General features: G+C 34.6%; 2 protein-coding genes and 1 non-coding gene across 3 annotated transcripts; 1 reads left to right on the top strand and 2 right to left on the bottom strand.

The window, feature by feature from the left end:
- Positions 1-144: 144 nt before the first annotated feature.
- Positions 145-1,015, bottom strand: LOC113298764 (nuclear transcription factor Y subunit B-3-like). Its single transcript, XM_026547592.1, has one exon. It carries the CDS (start codon positions 922-924, stop codon positions 349-351), a length of 576 nt encoding a protein of 191 aa, XP_026403377.1. The 5' UTR covers positions 925-1,015; the 3' UTR covers positions 145-348.
- Positions 1,016-16,391: 15,376 nt separating this feature from the next.
- LOC113293082 (mRNA cap guanine-N7 methyltransferase 2-like) lies at positions 16,392-19,464 on the bottom strand. The gene is made up of 11 exons (XM_026541848.1): positions 19,324-19,464; positions 19,169-19,247; positions 18,959-19,053; positions 18,602-18,673; positions 18,381-18,490; positions 17,817-17,939; positions 17,652-17,744; positions 17,451-17,519; positions 17,135-17,223; positions 16,929-17,026; positions 16,392-16,824 (listed from the first exon to the last, which is right to left on the bottom strand). The coding sequence occupies exons 1-11, from the start codon at positions 19,426-19,428 to the stop codon at positions 16,651-16,653; spliced, it is 1,107 nt and encodes a 368-aa protein (XP_026397633.1). The 5' UTR covers positions 19,429-19,464; the 3' UTR covers positions 16,392-16,650.
- Positions 16,684-16,756, top strand: TRNAR-UCU. Its single transcript has one exon. It is a non-coding gene; the product is annotated as a tRNA-Arg (tRNA).
- Positions 19,465-20,427: the final 963 nt, after the last annotated feature.

Raw genomic sequence — 20,427 nt, 5'->3', positions numbered from 1 at the left:
AAACAAAATTGGCAACGACTTGTTATGCGATTGTTGGAATCTGGGTCTAACATGTCTCAGTGTAGCACACTGCTGGCAACATTCAACCCAACATACTCCTAAACTAAAATGAAACTAAATTTGATAGCAGCTACACTCTCCGTATCTTGGAAGCATAAACTTCTTCCCCTATATTTGATACTTCATATAAATTTCTAGAAGTTTTTTTTTTTCAATCTTTTCTGATTAGAAAATTATAACGATTTTACAAATAAATAGCAAATGCTTCAAGGACAATGAGAAACTAAGGCAACGCCCCAGATCGTATAGAACGCGCCAGCCAAGTCACCAAGTGAAAGCATTAGACCATCATTGGTTCTGAAAAGCCGGCGTCTTAACTCCACCACTTGAACCAGCACCATACACTTGTCCTTGATGACCCATCATCATCAACATATTATTACCACCTGGTTGAATCCCGCCACCATAAACTCCACCACTTCCATCAAAACCACCCATAGAATTCCCACCAGCATTACCACCACCACCACCTGATCCCCCATCTCTGTCAGGCCTACTACCCGTGGTAGATGAAGTTTTCTCACCTTCCATTTCACGAAATTTCTGAAGGTATATTTTGAGTGGTTCAACATATTCTTCAAACCCAAGAGTAGTCATAGCCCACAAAAGATCATCACCATTGATGGTTTTTCTTTTCTCTCTTTGACATTTATCAGATGCTTCACCTGTAATGAAACTAATAAATTCTGATACACATTCTTGTACTGTTTCTTTAGCATCTTTTGATATCTTTGCATTTGCTGGTAATGCTTTCTTCATTATTCTACTCACGTTTGCTATAGGCAAGAATCTGTCTTGTTCCCTCTGAGAAAATTCATTGTTACCACCACCGTCACCACCAGACTCATTGTCTGAATCCGCCATGAAAGCAGAACAGAGGAGTTTGCGGTTTTAATTGATCTTGAACTTGCAGCACAAATTTAGGAGAAGAATGCCATATCCGTTAGATACTGTACCTAATAATATCTCATCCTGATAAACGTGTCATATCTCTAGCCGTTTGTTTCAAGATAAGTTTACACTTTTATGTTGATAAGTTTCTAATGGGAGACCATCCAATGTACGAGGGGTACCAAACTTTGCCAAACTCCTAAGATCACATGTCAAAATGGCTTTTCGAAGTAAAAGGGATTAAGTCTAACAGCCTGTTTGTATTCCACATAAATTGTTATCTTTTCATTTATAGAAGCAAAAATATTAGAAGTTGATGGTAGCATGCAAGGTTTTTAAAGCGTGAAGCGTTTTTCAATTTTAAGGAACGAAACGTATGTTGAATCGTGAAGCGTCGTTTCATGGTTGATGTTTGAAGCGACCATAAATAATAACAGTTGCTCTAGGTTAGTTGGGAAATGTAAATTTAATAAGATAATATTCTTATAAATAAAATATAAATCCAATTCTCATAAAAAAATGTAGCCGTGGCTCGTTGGTTTTGACGAGAATAAGTGGCTCGGTGGTAACAGGAGTTGAGTTCGAATCCCGCCCTTAGAACTTTTTTTCTGTTAATTTTTTTGGGCGGGAAGTATGTGAAGCGCATCTATTAGAGAATCTTACCCGCTTCACCATTACGAGTCAAAGCATTTTGGAGCAAAGCGTACGCTTTTAAAAATCACGGTATCATGTTTTGGTTCGATTTAAGTAGTTGTTTTTTAACTTTTACCAAAAAAGAAAATAAACAACCAAAAAATAAAAGTTACTTCTTCCACAACAAAATAGGAAACTCCTTTCAAAACCCTAATGGAGAAATTGTTTATATGGCATGTTGAAGTCATATAAAGTCGAGAAATTGTTTAAAGCATATTGGAGGCTAACATCATATAGCCAAGAAGTTTACAACTAAGAAATTGTTTAAAGCATGTTGAAAAGGTGCACAAGAAATTTAACTTGACGATAATGAGTAAGGGGAAAACCATTTTTACTAAAGGAAAAGCTGGTAAAAATTAAAAAACAACCAAAAAATGAAAGTTACTTCTTCCACAACAAAATAGGAAACTCTCTTCAAAATCCTAATGGAGAAATTGTTTATATGGCATGTTGAGGTCATATAAAGACGAGAAATTGTTTAAAGCATAGTGGGGGCTAATATCATATAGCCAAGAAGTTTACAACTGAGAAATTGTTTAAAGCATGTTGAAAAGGTGCACAAGAAGTTTAATTTGGCGATAATTAATAAGGAAAAAACCATTTTTACTAAAGGGAAAGCTGAATTTGGGTGGATTAAGAAAAAAGAAAGAAAAAAAATCCCCACTAGTGGATACTTAACTTTTAATAAAATTTTTGATCAATTGTATCTTCTTCTTTTTTGTTGGTTTTGACACATTCCAAAAGAACCACGTATAAATTTTTTTATCAACTGTATTTTTTTTTATTTTTTTTTGGTTTTGATCAATTGTATCTTACTTGATACAAATCACGTATAAAAGAAATCCAAATTCAATGATAAGAATGACAATTCTGATTCTAAGTTGGTGTAATTAAATGTGATGAATGAATCATTAAGGTAAAAAGAATAATGATCCTAAGATCACACCCTAAAATGATCTAAGGATAAGATTTTTGCTTGATTTTTTGTTTTGTTTCCAAATGATTCACCATGGACCGAATGAAAAAACTAGGCCATAGCATATTGCACATGCCTGCGATTTTCCCATTCAGCATCTACGGAACTTATCATAATGATGAACCAAAGTTTACAAAAAAAAAAAAAAAAAAAAAAAAAAAAAAAAAAAAAAGAGAAAAAAGAAGAAGATCACTGAATATTCAGATTAAATTTCCATGTTGCTAACGATCAACAAACCTAACTAATCTTGCACTTACACTATAGGTTAGATAGATAGAGAGATCTATATTCAAATGGATTGATAGTTGAAAAACTATTTTTAAATCAACCCAAAAATTGGCTTTCCCTTTAGTAAAATTGGCATTCCCCCAACAATTATCCCTTTTAATGTCACAAACATGTGTCATTTTGAAAAGGTGCACATTCTTGGGTATATGGAGGCTAATATCATATACCCAAGAAATTTACAACTTTTATTTAAAAGAGGCGGTGCTTTCTACATCACAAAAATGTCACAAAGCTCAAGATTCCAAATGGCAGCTCTTATAAAGAGGCTGAAGTAGTCAACTTTAGGAATGGAACAACCTAAACGTGTAAGAAGGTGTTTGATATCTGGAGATGAGATAGATGAAGTTGCAACCAAATAGTCTAACTGCCTCTAGGAAAGGTTATCTCAAAAGATAATATAGAGTATGGAAATGTTCAAAAAGATGTGAAATCATCTTGAGGAGGCATAGGAGAATGGTAATCAATATTATGTGGAGGAACTTATATGTCTTCAAATTCAAGACTGTTGATGACTTGAATGTTATTATGGAAAAGTTCCCTGGATTATCCATGGACACTTGGTAGTACTGAAACCACATGATAACTCGATTCTTGTTGAAAACTATGAGTTTACTCACTAGGTTTTCTTAGTTATGTTCAAAGGGATATCTCTGGAGCACTTGGACATTAGTATTATTGATAAATTATGTCAATACACTGGGAGGAAAATAGTCAACGAAGGTGGAGGAGGGACTGTTATCATAGGAAGAGTGGTTACTGGAAAAGTTGAGGTTGATCTTAGTCAACCACTTAAAAAGAGGAATTGGTTGCTCACTGCAGCAGCGCAAAGGTATGAACCAAGTATCATTCAGAGGCAGCCAACGAAAATTTGCCCACATTGCTTTGTAATTAATCATGATGATGCAATGTGTAAGGAGCGTGCATGAGATATTTTTGCTGTTGGGATGAAAAATTCGGCGTTTGAGGAGTATTACGCTAAAAACTACCATATGATAGAAAAAATACTCAATAACAAGGATGCAGCTGAAGGAAACAGTGGGTCTGAGAGCTTAGGGGATAATGGGCTGGATGGAGCGGATGAGGACAGGTCAGTTCCGAGAGAAAAAAAAAGGAGCAGAGACGAAGGTCGTGAAGATAACTATATTCTTCTTGAAATCAATTCCCAAAACTCATCTCAAAACCCTAAACCAAATTTCAGTGACATAACTCATGTGATTGCTAATGGTAGAGGTGATTACCAAGAGATCAGTGATACAAGCCTTGGAGATGGCGATTTGAACATGGAAGATGTCGAGAATGGGGGTAGAGGACCAAATGGAACCGCTAACCATTTTCCTGCTATTGAATCATACGTAAGTACAAAAAGTCAGGGTTTCTTCCATAACCATCTTTAAATTTAAACTTTACTTACACTTTAATTTGTTAGTTTTCTCAGCTTCTATCTCTAAAATTATTTTTATGGTTTCACTATCTTCGTTAGAAATTGGTGGCAACCTTTCTGATAACTTTTTCTTAAAATTTGGATATATGGCTTATTTTTATTTGTTTTGTCAATTATCTCTTAATCATAGACTGAGTTTGAATTTGCATATAGTTGATTTCGCTCAGATAAGCCTTGGTTTTCATTGTATTGCTTATCTCAATTCAGGAAGAACAAGAGTTTATAGTAGGCCAACTGATTACATTGAGTGTTTTAATTTTCTTCAACAAAGAATAAAAAATTGTATAACTGCACAAGGATGAAGATTCTATCTTGGAACGTTCAGGGATTTGATAATGAAACTAATAGACAACATTTAAGGGAGTTAATAAGATCTAATGACCCAGATTTAATATTTCTCTCTGAGTCTAAAATTAGAAGTTAGAAAATGACCAATTACATTAGAAGTCTTAATTATTCCAATTTTCTTTATGTTGACCCTGTGGGCTTGTCAGGGGGTCTATATCCTCGTTGGAAAAATGTTACTGATGCATCCTTTATTAATACAAACTTTAATTTCATTATTGTGCTTGTTAAAATGGATGATGAGAGTGGCCAGAACTTGTTGAATTGTAGTATGAAACATTAACTCATAGTGGGTGGGATAATCAATAGAATTATTCGGAAAACTTATCAACTAAGTTTCCCTGCCTTTGGATGATATTGGGTGACTTAACTTTTGTTATTAGAAGAGAAGAACTATGGAGGGAATACATTGTCTCAAACTCATCTAGATAATGTTAAAGACCATAAAAAATCTTTAGGCTTAACTAATATCAACTTTGTAGGGAAATATTTATTCTTGGTCTAATAGAAGAAGTGGTAATTCACTAATTATAGAGAGGTTGGATATGGCTCTTGTTAATGATGGATGGTCAAGCTACTTTCCTAATGCTATCGTTTATCACTTAGTTGGTCTAGGAAGCGATCATATTCCAATTCTCATGGTAACCTATGAGATTTACGAGATTTAACAAATGTTGTTTGTTTGATAATTCATGTAGAAGCATCTAGCGCTAATAACTGGTTCACTGATGTGAATGGTTCTTTTTCTTATAAGCATGTCCTTTCTCTAGAAATGTAAAATTTCCTTTAGACAGTGGAATATAAATATTTTTGGTAATATTCAATCTCATATTAAGACCCTGGAAGGGAAAATATATCATGTTCAACAAGCCAACAGACCTAGATACCAAATCAAAGGACTTGAAAATAGTCTAAAGCATTGGTATAAAGTCCAATAGGACTACTATATGCAAAGGTGAAAGGTATAAGGAAGATGTATTGTCTTTTGATGACCAAAACACCAAGTATTTTCATGATAAAGTGAAGTTTAAAAAAAAAGAGAACTCAAAGTGCATTCAAAACAGCTTAGGGATTTGATTAATGGATAGGAGTATGATTGCTTCTGAACTCAAAGGCCATTTTGCTAAGATTACTATATCTACCAAGCCTCCAGATGCAAGTTTGTATCTTAAGGTTTTAAATCCATGTATAACTTAGGAAGAAAATAACTATTTGATTAGCATACCTAGTGATGAAGAGATACGAAATACTGTCTGGCAGATGCAACCATGGATCTCTCCAGGTCCAGATGGTTACCCACCTGGTCTTTACTAGAAAATGTGGGATGTGGTGGGGCAAACACTATAAGTATGATTAAAGTTTTTTTTTCTTAGTTCTGGTCATCTAATGAACCATAGTTTTACTTAGGGCTGTCAATGGGTCTGGGTCCTCCATACCCGGATCCTACTTATAAAAGACGGGTCCAGTTCCTAATTTTTTTTTGTGGACCTAGAACCGAACCCGTTTAAAGATCCGGGTGTCCGTCGGTTCCGGGTACCCGTTGGGTATTAAGAAAACTATGAAAAAAATCTTAAAATTTTAATTTCCTTCTCTTTTTAGCTTGAATCAAAATTGTTTTTAAGAAGTTTATTATTATTTATTAATTAATATACTAAACAAAGATTAAACGTAAGAAAAAAATGAAAAATGAAAAAAAAATCAAAGCCAAAACTAGCAAAATGCTTATAATTTTGCTAAAAATATGAATAACCGGGTACCCGACGGGTATTACCCGTTTGGACCTGTTAGGATTCGGGTCCAATCGGGTAATTACCCGTCGGGTCTTAAGTTGTTAACTGGTCCAACTTTAGAACCTGGAACCGTACCTGAATCTAGCGGTGCCGGTTCGGGTAATGGGTACCTATTGACAGCACTAGTTTTACTACTTTAATACCTAAGACTAGTTCTCCGAAGCCCTCTGCGGACTTTAGGCCCATTAGTCTTAGTAATATAAGTTATAAAATCATTTCCAAATTCTTGACCAGTAGGATAAAAACTGTTATAGATAAATTTTAAGCCCCTATCAAATTGTATTCTTCTAGGAAAATAACTGATAATATAGTTATTGCGCATGAAGTAGTGGATATTCTTAGGAAAAATATGACAAAGTCATGACTTATGGCTCTCAATATGGACGGATTTCGACATAATTGAGAGGATTTTCCTAATTGATATCCTTAGGCAACTAGGTTTCCATGATCACTGGTGCACTATGATAGAGCAATGTTCCACTACTGTTTATATTTCAATTCTTCTAAATAGTTGTTCAAGAGAGATCTTCCTAACAAGGGGTCTTAGACAGGAAGATCCCTTGTCTCCTTACATGTTTATCATTTACACATATGTCTTATCTAAAATGTTAATTCAAGATGAATTGAAAGGTGATATCCATGGTATTTAAGTAACGAAAACTGCTCATTCTGTTAGCCACTTTTTTTTTTTTCTTTTTTTTGCAGATAACTGCTTGGCTTTTACCAAGGAAAATGTGAAATGTACTAGGAGTATGGATTGCATTCTGCAAAAATTTAGCAAATATTCAGGCCAGTCTATAAATCATGAAAAATCAGAGGTTTCTTTTAGTCCAAAAATAGATAGTGGTGTCAAGAACATTATGATTAGTATATTGAAGATAAGAAGGTTAAGTCTTTGAGAAAAGTATCTAGATGTACCTCTCGTGATTCAGAGAGATAAAATGGAACTTTTGGGTACTTGGAAACTAGTTTCGGAAATAGACTTGCAACTTGGAAAAGCAAACATTTGAACCATCCTGGTAGAATTGTTTTGGTACAATCAGTCTTAGGGGCTTTAGCTAGTCATTATTTTGCAGTTTTTCCAATGCCTAAAAAGATGACAGATAGGCTGGATTCAATCCGGAGGAAGTTTTTCGGAAATAAGAAAGGTAATACTAAGGGAATGTACTTTAAAGGTTGGGATAATGTCATTAAACCCATAGTTCAAGGCGGTCTTGATATAAAAAAGACTAAATATTTTATTGCTGCCCTTTTAGCTAACTTAGCTTAGAGAACAATAAAGGAGCCAAATGCTCTTTGGGATCAAATTCTAAAACCTGAAAACTTCCCTGATAGTAATTCAGTGCATTCTGCTAATGATAAGTCTGGCTCAATGACTTGGAAAGGAATCTGTAGAGGGTTAAATGTTATAAGAGAGAACTATTGTTGGGAGCTTGGGAATGGTATTGATGTTCATATACGGAAGGATAGATGGGTACCAAAAGAAAACTCTCTTTTGAGGTCTAATTTTGATTCAACCACTGCCAAAACTGTGGATTAGTTAATTGACCCAAACTCTAGTGGTTTGAATGTTAATATGCTTACTGCCATTTTTGATGCTGAAACAGTCAGGGAATTTCATAAAATTAGAATATATATGGATAATAAGGATGAAATTAGATGGAACCCTACTCACAATAGTGAGTTCACTGTCAAAACTGCATATATAATGGTAGCAGATATGATGCAAGGCAATATCCAGGATAATTTTAACTGGAAATCCTTCTGGAAGGTTAAACATCCTTCGAAAGTTGAACATTTTTCGTAGAAATGTCTTAATGATTGCTTGGTCCCGAGAAGTGAGATTTCCATGTATATGTTCCAAATGTTAGTCCAAATTGCCCCTTATGCAATAATCATAGTAAATTTGTTAATCATATCTTATTAGAGTGTCAAATCACTAAATCCTTATGGAGTGCTCCGAACAATAACTTTATAGAAATGTATAATGAAAATAGTCTTATGGATTGGGTGGCTAGTTGGTTTGTTAATGATAGTACAAGCAGAACTTTAAATTCTGATCTTTATCTCTTGTGCCGGATTCATGCTATAGCATATTTGGAAATTGTGTTGTGCTGTAGTTTTTGAGAATGTACAGGTGCAAGTGGAAGTATTCAAACGACAGGTGCAACAATCAATTGCATATTGGGTTAGAGTTGCCAACATGCAAATATCTAGTTGGTCTACACCTAGATAGTCTGAAAATGAGGAGCAATGGACCTTACCATAAACAATCTTCACAAAATTCAATTTTGATACATCATTTGTTAAAGAAACAAATGCAATAAGTTGTGGACTAATAGGTTTTAATGATGTAGGAACATGTGAATAACCATCTTGCATGTAAGGAGTAGCACAAGAAAAAGAACAAGCAGAAGCCATAGCATCTTTTGAGGCAATCAAATTGGTCATAAGAAAAGGAGCGGAAAAGATGCATCTGGAAGGAGATAGTTTAAACGTAATAAAATCCATAAATGGCAGTTTAAGAATTGTCAAATGGACAAACAATAACATTATTTGTGATTATAGGTTAATGCTTAATTCATTTAACTCTTGGGCATGTGCTCATGTCTAAAGGGAACTAAATGAAGTAGATGATTTTATAGCCAAAAAGGCCAGAAGTAGCAATATTATTGAGTTGTGGAATGGAAATGAATTGCCAGTGGATTTGATTTCTCTTATAAGAAAAAAACTATGCATGGTTTCTGCTTACGTTAATACAAATTTTCCTTTCCTATTAAAAAAATAATAATTTAGAAGTTACTTTTTGAACGTTGAAAGTAAAAGTCACAAATTAATTTTAGAACACAAATTCAAAATGAATTCTAGATGTAAAAAGACCGGTTATTTGTGAAACAAATTCTTTTTGTTCCTGACCAGTGATTACTGAGATTGATTTCTGCTTCTCGGAAAGAATGTGAGCTTATATATTTTTTTTTTGATGCTAAAGATTGAATGTTTAATTAACTTGAGATGAACAAATTGTCTAACAGTAATTGTCTCTCAGCAATATTTGGAGGACTAAATGACCATACTTTGGTCACACCAAACTTTCTGCTGAACTTAGATAATATATCAGCAGATTTATAATAAATCCTAGGAATGAAATTACACTTCCAGACTGGTATTGTTTTGAGTTTATCTATAGCTTCCAGCAAAATAGTCCCAGTCTCCCATGTTATCACTGGAGAAGCTTTATTAATGTATCCTTAAATATTCTTCAAATCAGTTTCAAACACCACGTAATTTATTTGCAACTTTATGCTCCAGTTGATAGCTTCAAAAAACGCGAGACACTCTGCCTGCTTCTGAATCCTTTATTCCTGCATAGCATTTTGAGAGACTTCCCCTCTAATTTCCTGTAAAATCACGCAATATCAGTGCAATTCCAGTAAAACCAGTATTGGTATCATAAGAAGCATCACAATTAAGAGTTAAAAATGTAGATGCAAAAGGACTCCAACGAGGATTATTAGTCACCACATGAGTGACTGTACTACGAGACTGTTGAATACTGTTAATCTTCCCAAAATAGATTGAAAAACTTAGTGCTCTTCTTGCAGTAAGTTTTGGATCATCATTTTTATTTTGGAATACGACTTCACATTTGTCATTCCAGATCGACCAAGCAACAACCATTGCAGTATTGATCCAATCATGCAGAGGGTCTTGTTGTTGATGTTGATTTAACCAGTCTTCAAACATTGCAGCAATATTGTTACACTTCTCTTTTAGAACTCGGGAGCCACCAGGGACTTCCATCCAAACTGCCTTAGAGAAAGAGCAAGAGAATAAGATGTGTATCGTGCTCTCATCATGTTGATTACAAAGAGGAAACAATCTGTTGATATATCGACAAACATGTGAAATTATTTCTCTTGTAGGTAAAATGTTTGACAAACACTTACAGAAATAATGTTTTACCCTCGGCCAAGTATGAATACCCCACAGTTCTTTCCATAGAAAATTTGTATTTTGGATATTTGTTGAAACTTGCTGATTTTCTAAAATGATCTCATGCAGTTTATTGTAAGCTGATTTGAGAGTGAATACACCATTCTTGGTTAACTTCCAGATTAATTTATCTTCAATGTTTGCAGAGATTCGCATCTTCAAGATTAGCTCAACAGTTTGAGGTTCAAACAGGTACTGATAACCTCCAGACTCCAGTGTTGCCTATCCTGAGTTATTAGATCATTGACCCTTATATAGTCTTCACCGTCTGCCGCTTCTTATCTGGGAACTGGTCGACCATCTATTCCAATGATCCAAACATCAAGCCAAATTTTAATGTTGTCCCCCTTTCCAACTCTCCAGCAACTGAGTTGCTTAATAAAAGCAATGTTTTTCTGTATGCCATTCCAGGACCAAGAACAATTTGTTCTAATATTAGCATGAAGCAGACTTGTACGTGTAAAGTATTTAGCTTGTAAGGCCTTTACCCATTGTGCATCAGGATTAGTACATATTTTCCACGCTTCCCTAACCAATAAAGCTTGATTGAGTGTCTTAGGTCCCTAAACCCTTGAACACCAAAATTATTATGCAAACCAATATTTTTCCATGAAGTAATGTAAGTTCCTATCTTCTCATCAAATCCCCTCCAGAAATCCCTTTGTAAATCATCAATCTTGTCTACAATGTCGACTGGTATTTGAAGACAACTCATAGAGTAAGCAGGAATTGTATTAGTAACAAGCTTAATCGTCAAAGATTTGCCACATAGTGACATGTTTTATCATTCCAGGTAGATAGTTTGTTCTGAACTCTATCCACTAGTTTAGTAAAACATTGTTTTTTTTTCTGCCAACCAATAGAGGAATACCCAAATAGATTTTATTAAAGCTCATTGTATATACCTTTAATCTTATATACAATAATCTACAAAATATCTGAGGCACATGAGTACTGAAGTAAATGCTGTATTTATTGAAATTTACCATGTGTCCTGAAGCAGCTCCAAAATCCCCAATAATTGTAAGCAAATGATTAATATTAATAAACAATAAACAATCATCGACAAAGAATAAATGTGAGATAGAGGGGGCATTCATAGCAATATTGATACGTTGAATATGTTTTGTTGTTCTACATGGATAAGATGTCTAAAGAAAGCTTCCATAACTATAATGAATAAATAAGGAGATAAGGGGTCACCGTGTCTCACACCCCTTGATGGCTAGTAAGAATTCCCATCTGGGCCGTAACATTTATTAAAAAAGATCATTCAAGCCATCAAAGGCCTTCGACATATCCAGTTTTAAGGATAGATGTTTATTGACCTCTTTCTTGTTCTTCATTGTATGAATAACTTCTTGAGCAAGTTGAATATTGTCTGAAATTTTCTTCCCCAGAACATAAGCAGCTTGTAATGGAAATAAAATTTTCCCCATTAATTTTTCATCCTAGATGACATTATCTTGTAAGAAATATTACACAATGCTATAGGCCTCAAATCATATGAGAACTGTTTATTTTTTGTCTTTGGTATCAGAGATACATTTGTTGCATTAAAACTCTTAAGAATAAAACCTGTATGGAAAAATTGCTTCACCATATTGATGAATTCATTGCTCACAATGTCCCAGTGAGACTAAAAAAAACCAGGTGGAAATCTGTCTGGTCTCGGAGCTTTCCATGGTTTCGTATCTTTCAATCTGTTGAAGATTTCAACATTTTAAGAAATTTTCATTAATTCAACATTATCAGTGTCAGTAATGACCTGAGGAATATACTGCAGAATCACTTCGTTTTTAACCGGATAGCTAGCTGTGTGCAATGAAATGTAATGATTAACAAGAAGGTTTTCCAGATCATTCCTTGTAGTGCACCAGTTACCATATTCATCTCTTAAAGAAACAATATTATTTCTGGATCTTCTCCTATTTGCATTTTCATGTGATATTTGGTATTCATGTCCATCTCTAGATAATACCCACCCCTTGCTTTTTGTCCCCAAAACTCACTTTGAACTTGATGCCAATGCTCCAAATGCTGCTCTATTTGTTGAACTTGATTATTTGTATTTAGATCATGATCACTTTGCTGTAGGGTATCAAGTTGCTGATGAAGAAGAATTATGTTACTTTGCATATTACCAAACTTTTCTCTACTACATTTAGCCACATATATTCTAGTGATGATCAACCTTCTTGATAATTGATAAACATGAGAACCATTAACCTGATGCGTCTAAGCTGTAACAATCTCAGATTTAAGAGAATCATCTCTTTCATAGCATTGGAAATACTTCTAATTTCGCTTCCTGTCCCCATCAGCTATTGAAGAATCCAACATGATTGGGCAATGATCAGACCCCAATTGAGGTAACTACATTAATTTTACATCTGAAAAGTGAATAGCCCATTCTTTGTTTGTGATAGCTCAATACAATCTCGACCTTCTTATTCCAGTACTGTGGACATTACTTGACCATGTGAAAGACCTACCAGTGTAACCATGTCCTCTAAACCAGCTTCATAGATCAAATTGACAAAAGGAGAATCTCTTGAAGAAGAAGCAAAATAAGTAGAAAAATTAGAAGTATTTGAAGGACTTCTAAATCTGGAAGTTCGATTCTCATTCGAAAAGACCAAGTTTAAATCTCCAATTATGACCCATGGCTGCTAAATACTGCTGCTTATATTCTTGATGTAAGTCAATTGTCTTTCCTTGTGATGTGGATATAGTGAACCGTACATACATGTGAGTAACCATTCTGGTTTTAAAAGATCACCTTGAACCGAGCAGTTAATGATCCAAGAATCTGCATTCACAATATGGAAATGGAAACCATCTTTCCACAATAATATTAAACCTCCCGCTAACCCTCTGGAAAGGATAATTTTACTATTAGGAAATCTAAAAGGTCTTATAAGCCTTCTCATTTTATCCTCCCCTATTTTGGCCTCAGATATGAAAATAACATTTGGGTCATGCCTATAGAGGAGGTCTTTAAGATGATCTCTCGTAGTCTTATTTGCAAAGCCTTAACAGTTCCAAGCTAAAACTTTCATTATGTTATTTTGATATATGCAACTATTTACACTAATGCAACAAAAAGTAATAACGATGCTAATAAATGTAGAATTAAATGGTTAGTGACTAACCAAAGAAAATAAAGAGGTATTTGGTGAGTAATTACTTAACTGCATGGTTCTCTTGATTTTGCGTGGAGTTAGTCTTTGAGCCAGTATCAGAATCCTCATAAGCAACCATTTCAAGTCCAACCATGAAATCAATATGAGTATTTGTAGTACGAGTCTTTTCATTATTAGTTATGTTCCTTCCATGAGTACCCAGTATTGGATTTTGGATGGAAGGGTCACTTCCATTAGTACGATTGGGTTGATTTCTAGCTCTTTTAGTGTTCCTATCATCAGCTTTCTCGAGAAGTTCTGCACTTTTTCAACATGAATAAATTCATTAATTTGCTCCTCGTTTTCTCCTTATGGTTTCTCATCAATAACTTTGCCCTTATTGATGCATTGTTGCTCATATTCCTCCATAATCATTGCTCCCTCTGTTAAGATTTCAGCTACACCTTCACAAATATCATCATCATGATCTACAATATAACATTGACCATATAAGTTATGTGGTTGTTTTACCCATATCATATCCATATTGGTTCTCCTGCATTTATGTTCCTCCATTCACCTCTTTTAAGAGGTGTTTTAAGATCAACTTCAATATGTGTAGTGATCATACCACCATAACGTGTCCTGCAATTCTTGGGCTCTGTGGATATCTTTTTTTCCCAAGTCTTCAATAGCTTCAGTAACAACAGCTTCATGATGAGGCTCCAATAGTAAACCCTTAAATTGAACATTACATTCTTGCTTCGTGAAAACATAATCCTTGTAAGCAATCTCTGTTGTGTATTCTTGCAGAGCTAGAAAACACTTAAGAACATTCCAAGGAGATTTTTTAATAACATCCTTGCTATCTTTTCGAGAGTTAAACTTAAAAATATAAAGATTTTTTCCTACTACTCTAACTTCCCTTTTTTTTGAAGGTTTTCTAAAGAATGTTCAATTCATCCTTCATTTTTGATGACTCAACATCTTCGTCTTCCTCAGGTCTGGTCACTAGTTTCACAATCAATCTGTTTGTCCATGCCTCTTCTGCTTCACTGAGGTTCTTTGCAGAACCAATCACTCCCTTATTCCTTTTAATATTAGCAAGCTTCATTTTTCAGTGATTTCCATGAGATGGCTATTACTTCCAGATTCCATTGGTTGAGAGTCACAAAAGATAAGTCTAGGGTTTGAATAATAAAGTTCCGAAGGAAAACTCCAGCTTTTATATCTTCTTATATTTAGGATTAAATCAAACTTAGCGGATTGTTTTTACTTCTGACTTCTAGGACTGACTTCTACTTTTGATATCCAAACACCTTTAAGCCATTTGTTTTTCACTATTTATTACTCATGTAACGATATAAAAAAAAAAACGAGATAAATCATCCCCCCCCCCCCCCCCCCCCCCCCTAAATTGGGTGAAAGATTACAAAATGTTGACTAACGAAACCTAGCATTTTTAGGGGCCACTAAAAAGGAATTAGGGGCCACCTTTTTATTCCCATCCATTGAAACGGGTTAAGGGGTGTCTTAAAAATAAGAAATTGTCTATGTTGTCCTTCATCTTTATACTAAATCTAAACCTATATCCTTTATTTTCATAATCATATCATTCCTCTTCTTCTTTTTTCTACATATTGAATTTTTTTTTCATCATTTTAATTTTGATTGAAAACAAAAATCGTCGATCAAACAAATGTTATGATTGATTGTTTAAAATTAAATCCCAAAATTTAGTAACCTTAAAGTTGAAACTTAGAACATCAAAAAAAAAGAAGTTAAACAAATAAAACGAATAGATGATAGTAGTTGTGATTCAAAATTAGGATTTGATTACTTGAAATCAAAAATTTGATCCGAAAATTTTCTTGGATTTACATTAGCAGAAGCATAATCGGTAGATAAAAATCTATTTTACCTACCGATTATGGTTGATGTTCTTGGATTTACAGTAGCAGAAACGTAATCGGTAGGGAAATTGATCGTTATCTACCGAATATTCTTGATTCAAAAAATTCAATTTCTCTGTACTAAAAGTTACGCACAATCGGTAGATAATGGACACTATTAACTACCGCTTGTGAAAGTAGAAAATTTCAAAATTTTATTAAGTTTTGAAATTTTGAATTTGGGGACATGAACACAATCGGTAGATAATAAGCATCACATATTAACACAATTTACTACCGATTATGGTAGTACCAAAATTCGAAAATTGAATATATTCGGAGGTTAAAGTAACACACTTTACTACCGATTATGGTAGTACCAAAATTCGAAAATTTTAGAATTTTGGCACAATCTCATTTTGGGGACAATATACATTCAGAAGTTAAATTTACTGCCGATTATGGTAGTACTAAAATTCGAAAATTGAGTATATTCGGAGGTTAAGTAACACACTCTACTACCGATTATGGTAGTACCAAAGTTTGAAAATTTTAGTATTTTGGCAAAATCTTATTTTGGGGCCAATATACATTCGGAAGTTAAATTTACTACCGATTATGCTAAAATTCAAAAATTGAGTATATTTGGAGGTTAAGTAACACACTTTACTACCGATATGGTAGTACCAAAGTTTGAAAATTTTAGAATTTTGGCAAAATCTCATTTTGGAGCCAATATACATCCGGAAGTTAAATTTATTACTGATTATGGTAGTACCAAAACTCGAAAATTGAGTATATTCGGAGGTTAAAGTAATACAGTTTACTTCCGATTGTAGGTAAACTATCAATTGTGGAACGACAATATTGTTATTACGAAAAACGCGAGATAAGGGCTAACTTCAATTTAGGTTTGGGTGACTCTACTTTGTCTTATTATTGATCCCTAATTCTTTTTGGGTGGCCCTTAAAAATGCCAAGTAACGAAATTCAGTCGTGCAAAACTATACAGAATGTTTTGAAGGTGATCACTCGTTTAATTTTCTGGCCGACTGTCTTCCAAAAGGTAAGCCGGTCAGGTCTGCCAAAGATGGTAACTCCTGGATGGGGAAATGTGAAGACTGGGGATCAGCACCTTTTATCTGGAAGCATCAAATCAATACTTTGATACACATTTTAGTCTCAACCAGCACCCGTGGCCTAATGGATAAGGCGTCTGACTTCTAATCAGGCGATTGTGGGTTCGATCCCCACCGGGTGTGCATTTATTTTTTATCAGCAGTGGAAGTACTGAACTCTGACGTCTCCGGCTGCTTCCTTGCCATTCAGGCTGAAATAAACAAAAACAATGTTTTCCCAGACTTAGAATATAGTAGAAACTAGTAAAATAGCACAAAGAATGATGGTATCTTAAAATCACAAGAGAGGAATTACTTCTTCAGGAAAATAAGTTGCTTCTGGCGTTCTGGGTGTCATTATAGGGGGCGTAATATCTGGATCAGGCTTTTGGAAGATAAAAGTTGTATATAATCCTGCAACAGACGACATAACAGATGGTTAACAGTGTACGTAATGCAGGCCGTAAGATGTGAGGGAGTGAAGTAGGAAGAAAACAGAGAAGACAAAAGAAAGTTCAGTACCTAAGATATCAATAGACCGAGGAAGAAGTCGTCCTCTAGGGTCCACAAAGTCTGGAGAGACATTATGAAGCATACCTGCAAATTGTGCCCTTTAGGCCAGTGAACATACTTTCAGCTTTTGTAAGAATTATTTTTAATAATACTGCACACAACACTCGCTAATGAAAATCTTCACCGAATGTCAGACAAACGCAATTCTGAATAAATCATAAATACGCGTTGGTTGCAGTTTTAAGGATAAAGTAATGCATGAGGAGCTATACCCACAAACGACATTTCAGAGAAAAACAGAAATGCAAAATACACATTTAGATACCTGTTATCCTCGTAGAACTCAGTCAAGTTTTGAATCTCAACATACTCAAGACCAACTTCTCTAGCCAACCTAATCAGTATTAATATTTTATTTTCAGTTATTAAATGGATACAAATCTAAATTGTAGAAAGAACATAAATAATGGTCATGAACAAGAACCCCACACTATTTCACCTCCATCTCCTATTCAGATTTACTAACCTGATAAGGCTTGGAAAATGGACTAAGCAGTGGATCTCAGAATTGTTGCCATTGGCAAATTTCAGCTGGTACTTTTTTCCGAATAAAGGGAATCTGAAAAACAAGAATGCTTAGAAAACCGACTTAAGAAAGAGGATAATGTGTTCAAGAGCTTATTGTTTATACTTCTCCTCCTCGACTTCAAAAGTGATCATGTAGTTCTCTGATCTTATGCAGTTGGGAACTATGTTCGGCTTCATTCCACCTACTCTGTTGTGCGACGCTTCAAAATTCTTCTGATATTTTGCCCTAGAGGATTTCAACAGAAATCAGTCTCACTAATAAAATCTAGCATACAAATGGTTGAATCAAAAGCAAGAAAATCTACAGCTACACCCAGCATGGATGCAAATTAGAGGTCTCAATCACAAGAAACTAGATAATCGCATAAGGAATCTTCAAGAAGAAAAGCAGCACTGCACAAAAGCTCGTACACAACTTACACAGGTACAGGTTAAACCCTTTTTTTATTTCTTTATCAAACATGCCTTAGCTAACCATGTAAAACCTGTGAACTTGAAACATACTACTTACACATTTGCACGAAAAATAAGTGTATTACAAACCCAAAAGTTAGAAAATAACTATAATTTCGGTACATGAACACCGAATTTCCAGGAACGAAATATAAATTCGGTACTGAGAACAGAAAATAAAAAACTAAATCCAGAAGTTGTTAAAAATTCATACCATATAGTAGATGAGTCAGGAGTAATACCGAAAAAATAACCCCCTGGTCTAAGCAATGACGACACGTTACGAAGAAGACTTTTAGCTCTCTCCTCAGTTTCAAAACAAAACTGCATTTTACATTAATTCCAAAATTATTCAAAACAAACTCTTTCTACTTGGCTTCAGCTACAGATGTTATGCCAAATATAAAAACAAAACTTAAAACATGAGAAACATACCTGCAAATGCTGTAAGCAACAAACAATATCTGCAGGAATACCCTTGTCCTGTAAATAAGAATCCAAGTTCTCCTGTCGAAGAAGAATGTAATAGATGTTAACTTTCTAGGTTCACTGGTTTTAGCTATGTTCGGATGATACATGTACATGTGCGAGTTAGAAAAAGCTGAGACGCGTAAAATTCTGAGCATACATATTCAAAATGTGCAAGTACACACAACATCTAACAGTATCATGTGCAACAGCGAAAGTACCCCGGAAGCGTCCGCCAGTGCTCAACTTTTACCAGAAAGTTGAGCACACACAGGGTTTTAGAAATTAATTCTGAGGGTTTCATGGCAAAGTGAATGGACTTACCACACAAGGATCTACATTACAGAAATCAGCAGGACAACCTTTTTTATGATTCTCCCAAATATCCCGAGCTTCGTTAACTCCAGCAGAGAAACCATCTATAAAAACAAACACATAATTCATTAAATTACAACATAAAAATCAAAATTTTAGTTTCTTTTGATAATTTGACACATGAGGAGGGTATTATTAAGTCAAGCTTATTTCTTATACCTATTCCAATGTAGTGACCAATTTGTGAATCATCCCATTTATCTGTATCTATTCCAGCTCCACAATAAAAATCACAAACCTAGAATTTATTCGAAACAACAAATTAGACAAAGAAACTAATTCCGAGAGAGAAAGAAAGAAAGAGAAGAAGATACCGTGGCATATGGAGACACGATTATTTTGATGAGGGCAGTTTTAGCAAACTCGTAAAGTCTATAGTGAGTTGAATCAGTTCGTTGATGCCCCGAAGAGGAAATCATTTTCTCCCCTCTCCCCCTAACCTTTGCAAAACTTCTTTAAAATTCTCTCTGGTTTCGTTCTAATTTTGATTGATGGAAGTAATAGGAGGCCTTCAAACATATCGTGGGTTACGAAAAGCCCAATATTAAAACCCATTTTGTATAGTGGGTCGCAGAAAACCCATTATTTTGGAATGATTTTTTAGGAATCATGGTTCTTTTGAGGGGACCATGGTTTTATTAGGCCACCCTCCCTATAGTAATAAGAGGTGTCCTAAAGCGTTGAAATGACTAACCTATCCTTAATCTAATTTAATTTAAAACCAACCTAATAACCACCTATATATATAACCACCACCTCCTCCCACCACCACCGCCAATTACCACCACCACCACCTCCGATTACCACCACCACCACCTATATATATAGCTTAATTTAAAACATTAACAAAAATATTCTCACAAACTCATTACTTGTCATTCATTTTTGGTTGAATAAATGAGAAGTAATCATCAAAATGAGTTGAAAATGGAAGTTGCAGAGAGGTTTAATGGAGCTTTTTTTTCAGAGAAAAGTTCGGTTACGTCGCAAAACGTTCGGTTTCGTCGCAAAAAGTTCGGTTATCACGAATTATTTTTTTCTTAACCGAACTCAGAGTTCAGTTGATTCGCAAAAAATACTTTTAACCAAACTCCTTGTATTAGAACAACACAAGTCCATAAGTTCGGTTCCTTCTCAAAATAAGGATATCACCGAACTTTAGTTTACGAAAATAATGAGAAATCCAAAAGTTCGGTTCGTTCGCAAAAATGTTAAGTTTTCTTTGTAACCGAACTCTACCTTTGAAACTTCGTAACCGAACTCTACCTAATTCGCCGAGAAATAAATTTCGTAGTAACCGAACGTTTGCCTAATTTCATATATGCATATATAAGCCCAGTTCGGTTGATTCGCAAAATATATTGAAGTTTGCGAACCAACCGAACTTCTAATACTAGGTTACTTTTAACCTGCAGTTC

Source organism: Papaver somniferum, chromosome 7, assembly GCF_003573695.1.
Source record: "Papaver somniferum cultivar HN1 chromosome 7, ASM357369v1, whole genome shotgun sequence".
Lineage (NCBI taxonomy): Eukaryota > Viridiplantae > Streptophyta > Magnoliopsida > Ranunculales > Papaveraceae > Papaver > Papaver somniferum.
Note: the sequence above shows the minus strand (reverse complement) of the source record. Positions and strands in the feature narration are given on the sequence as shown.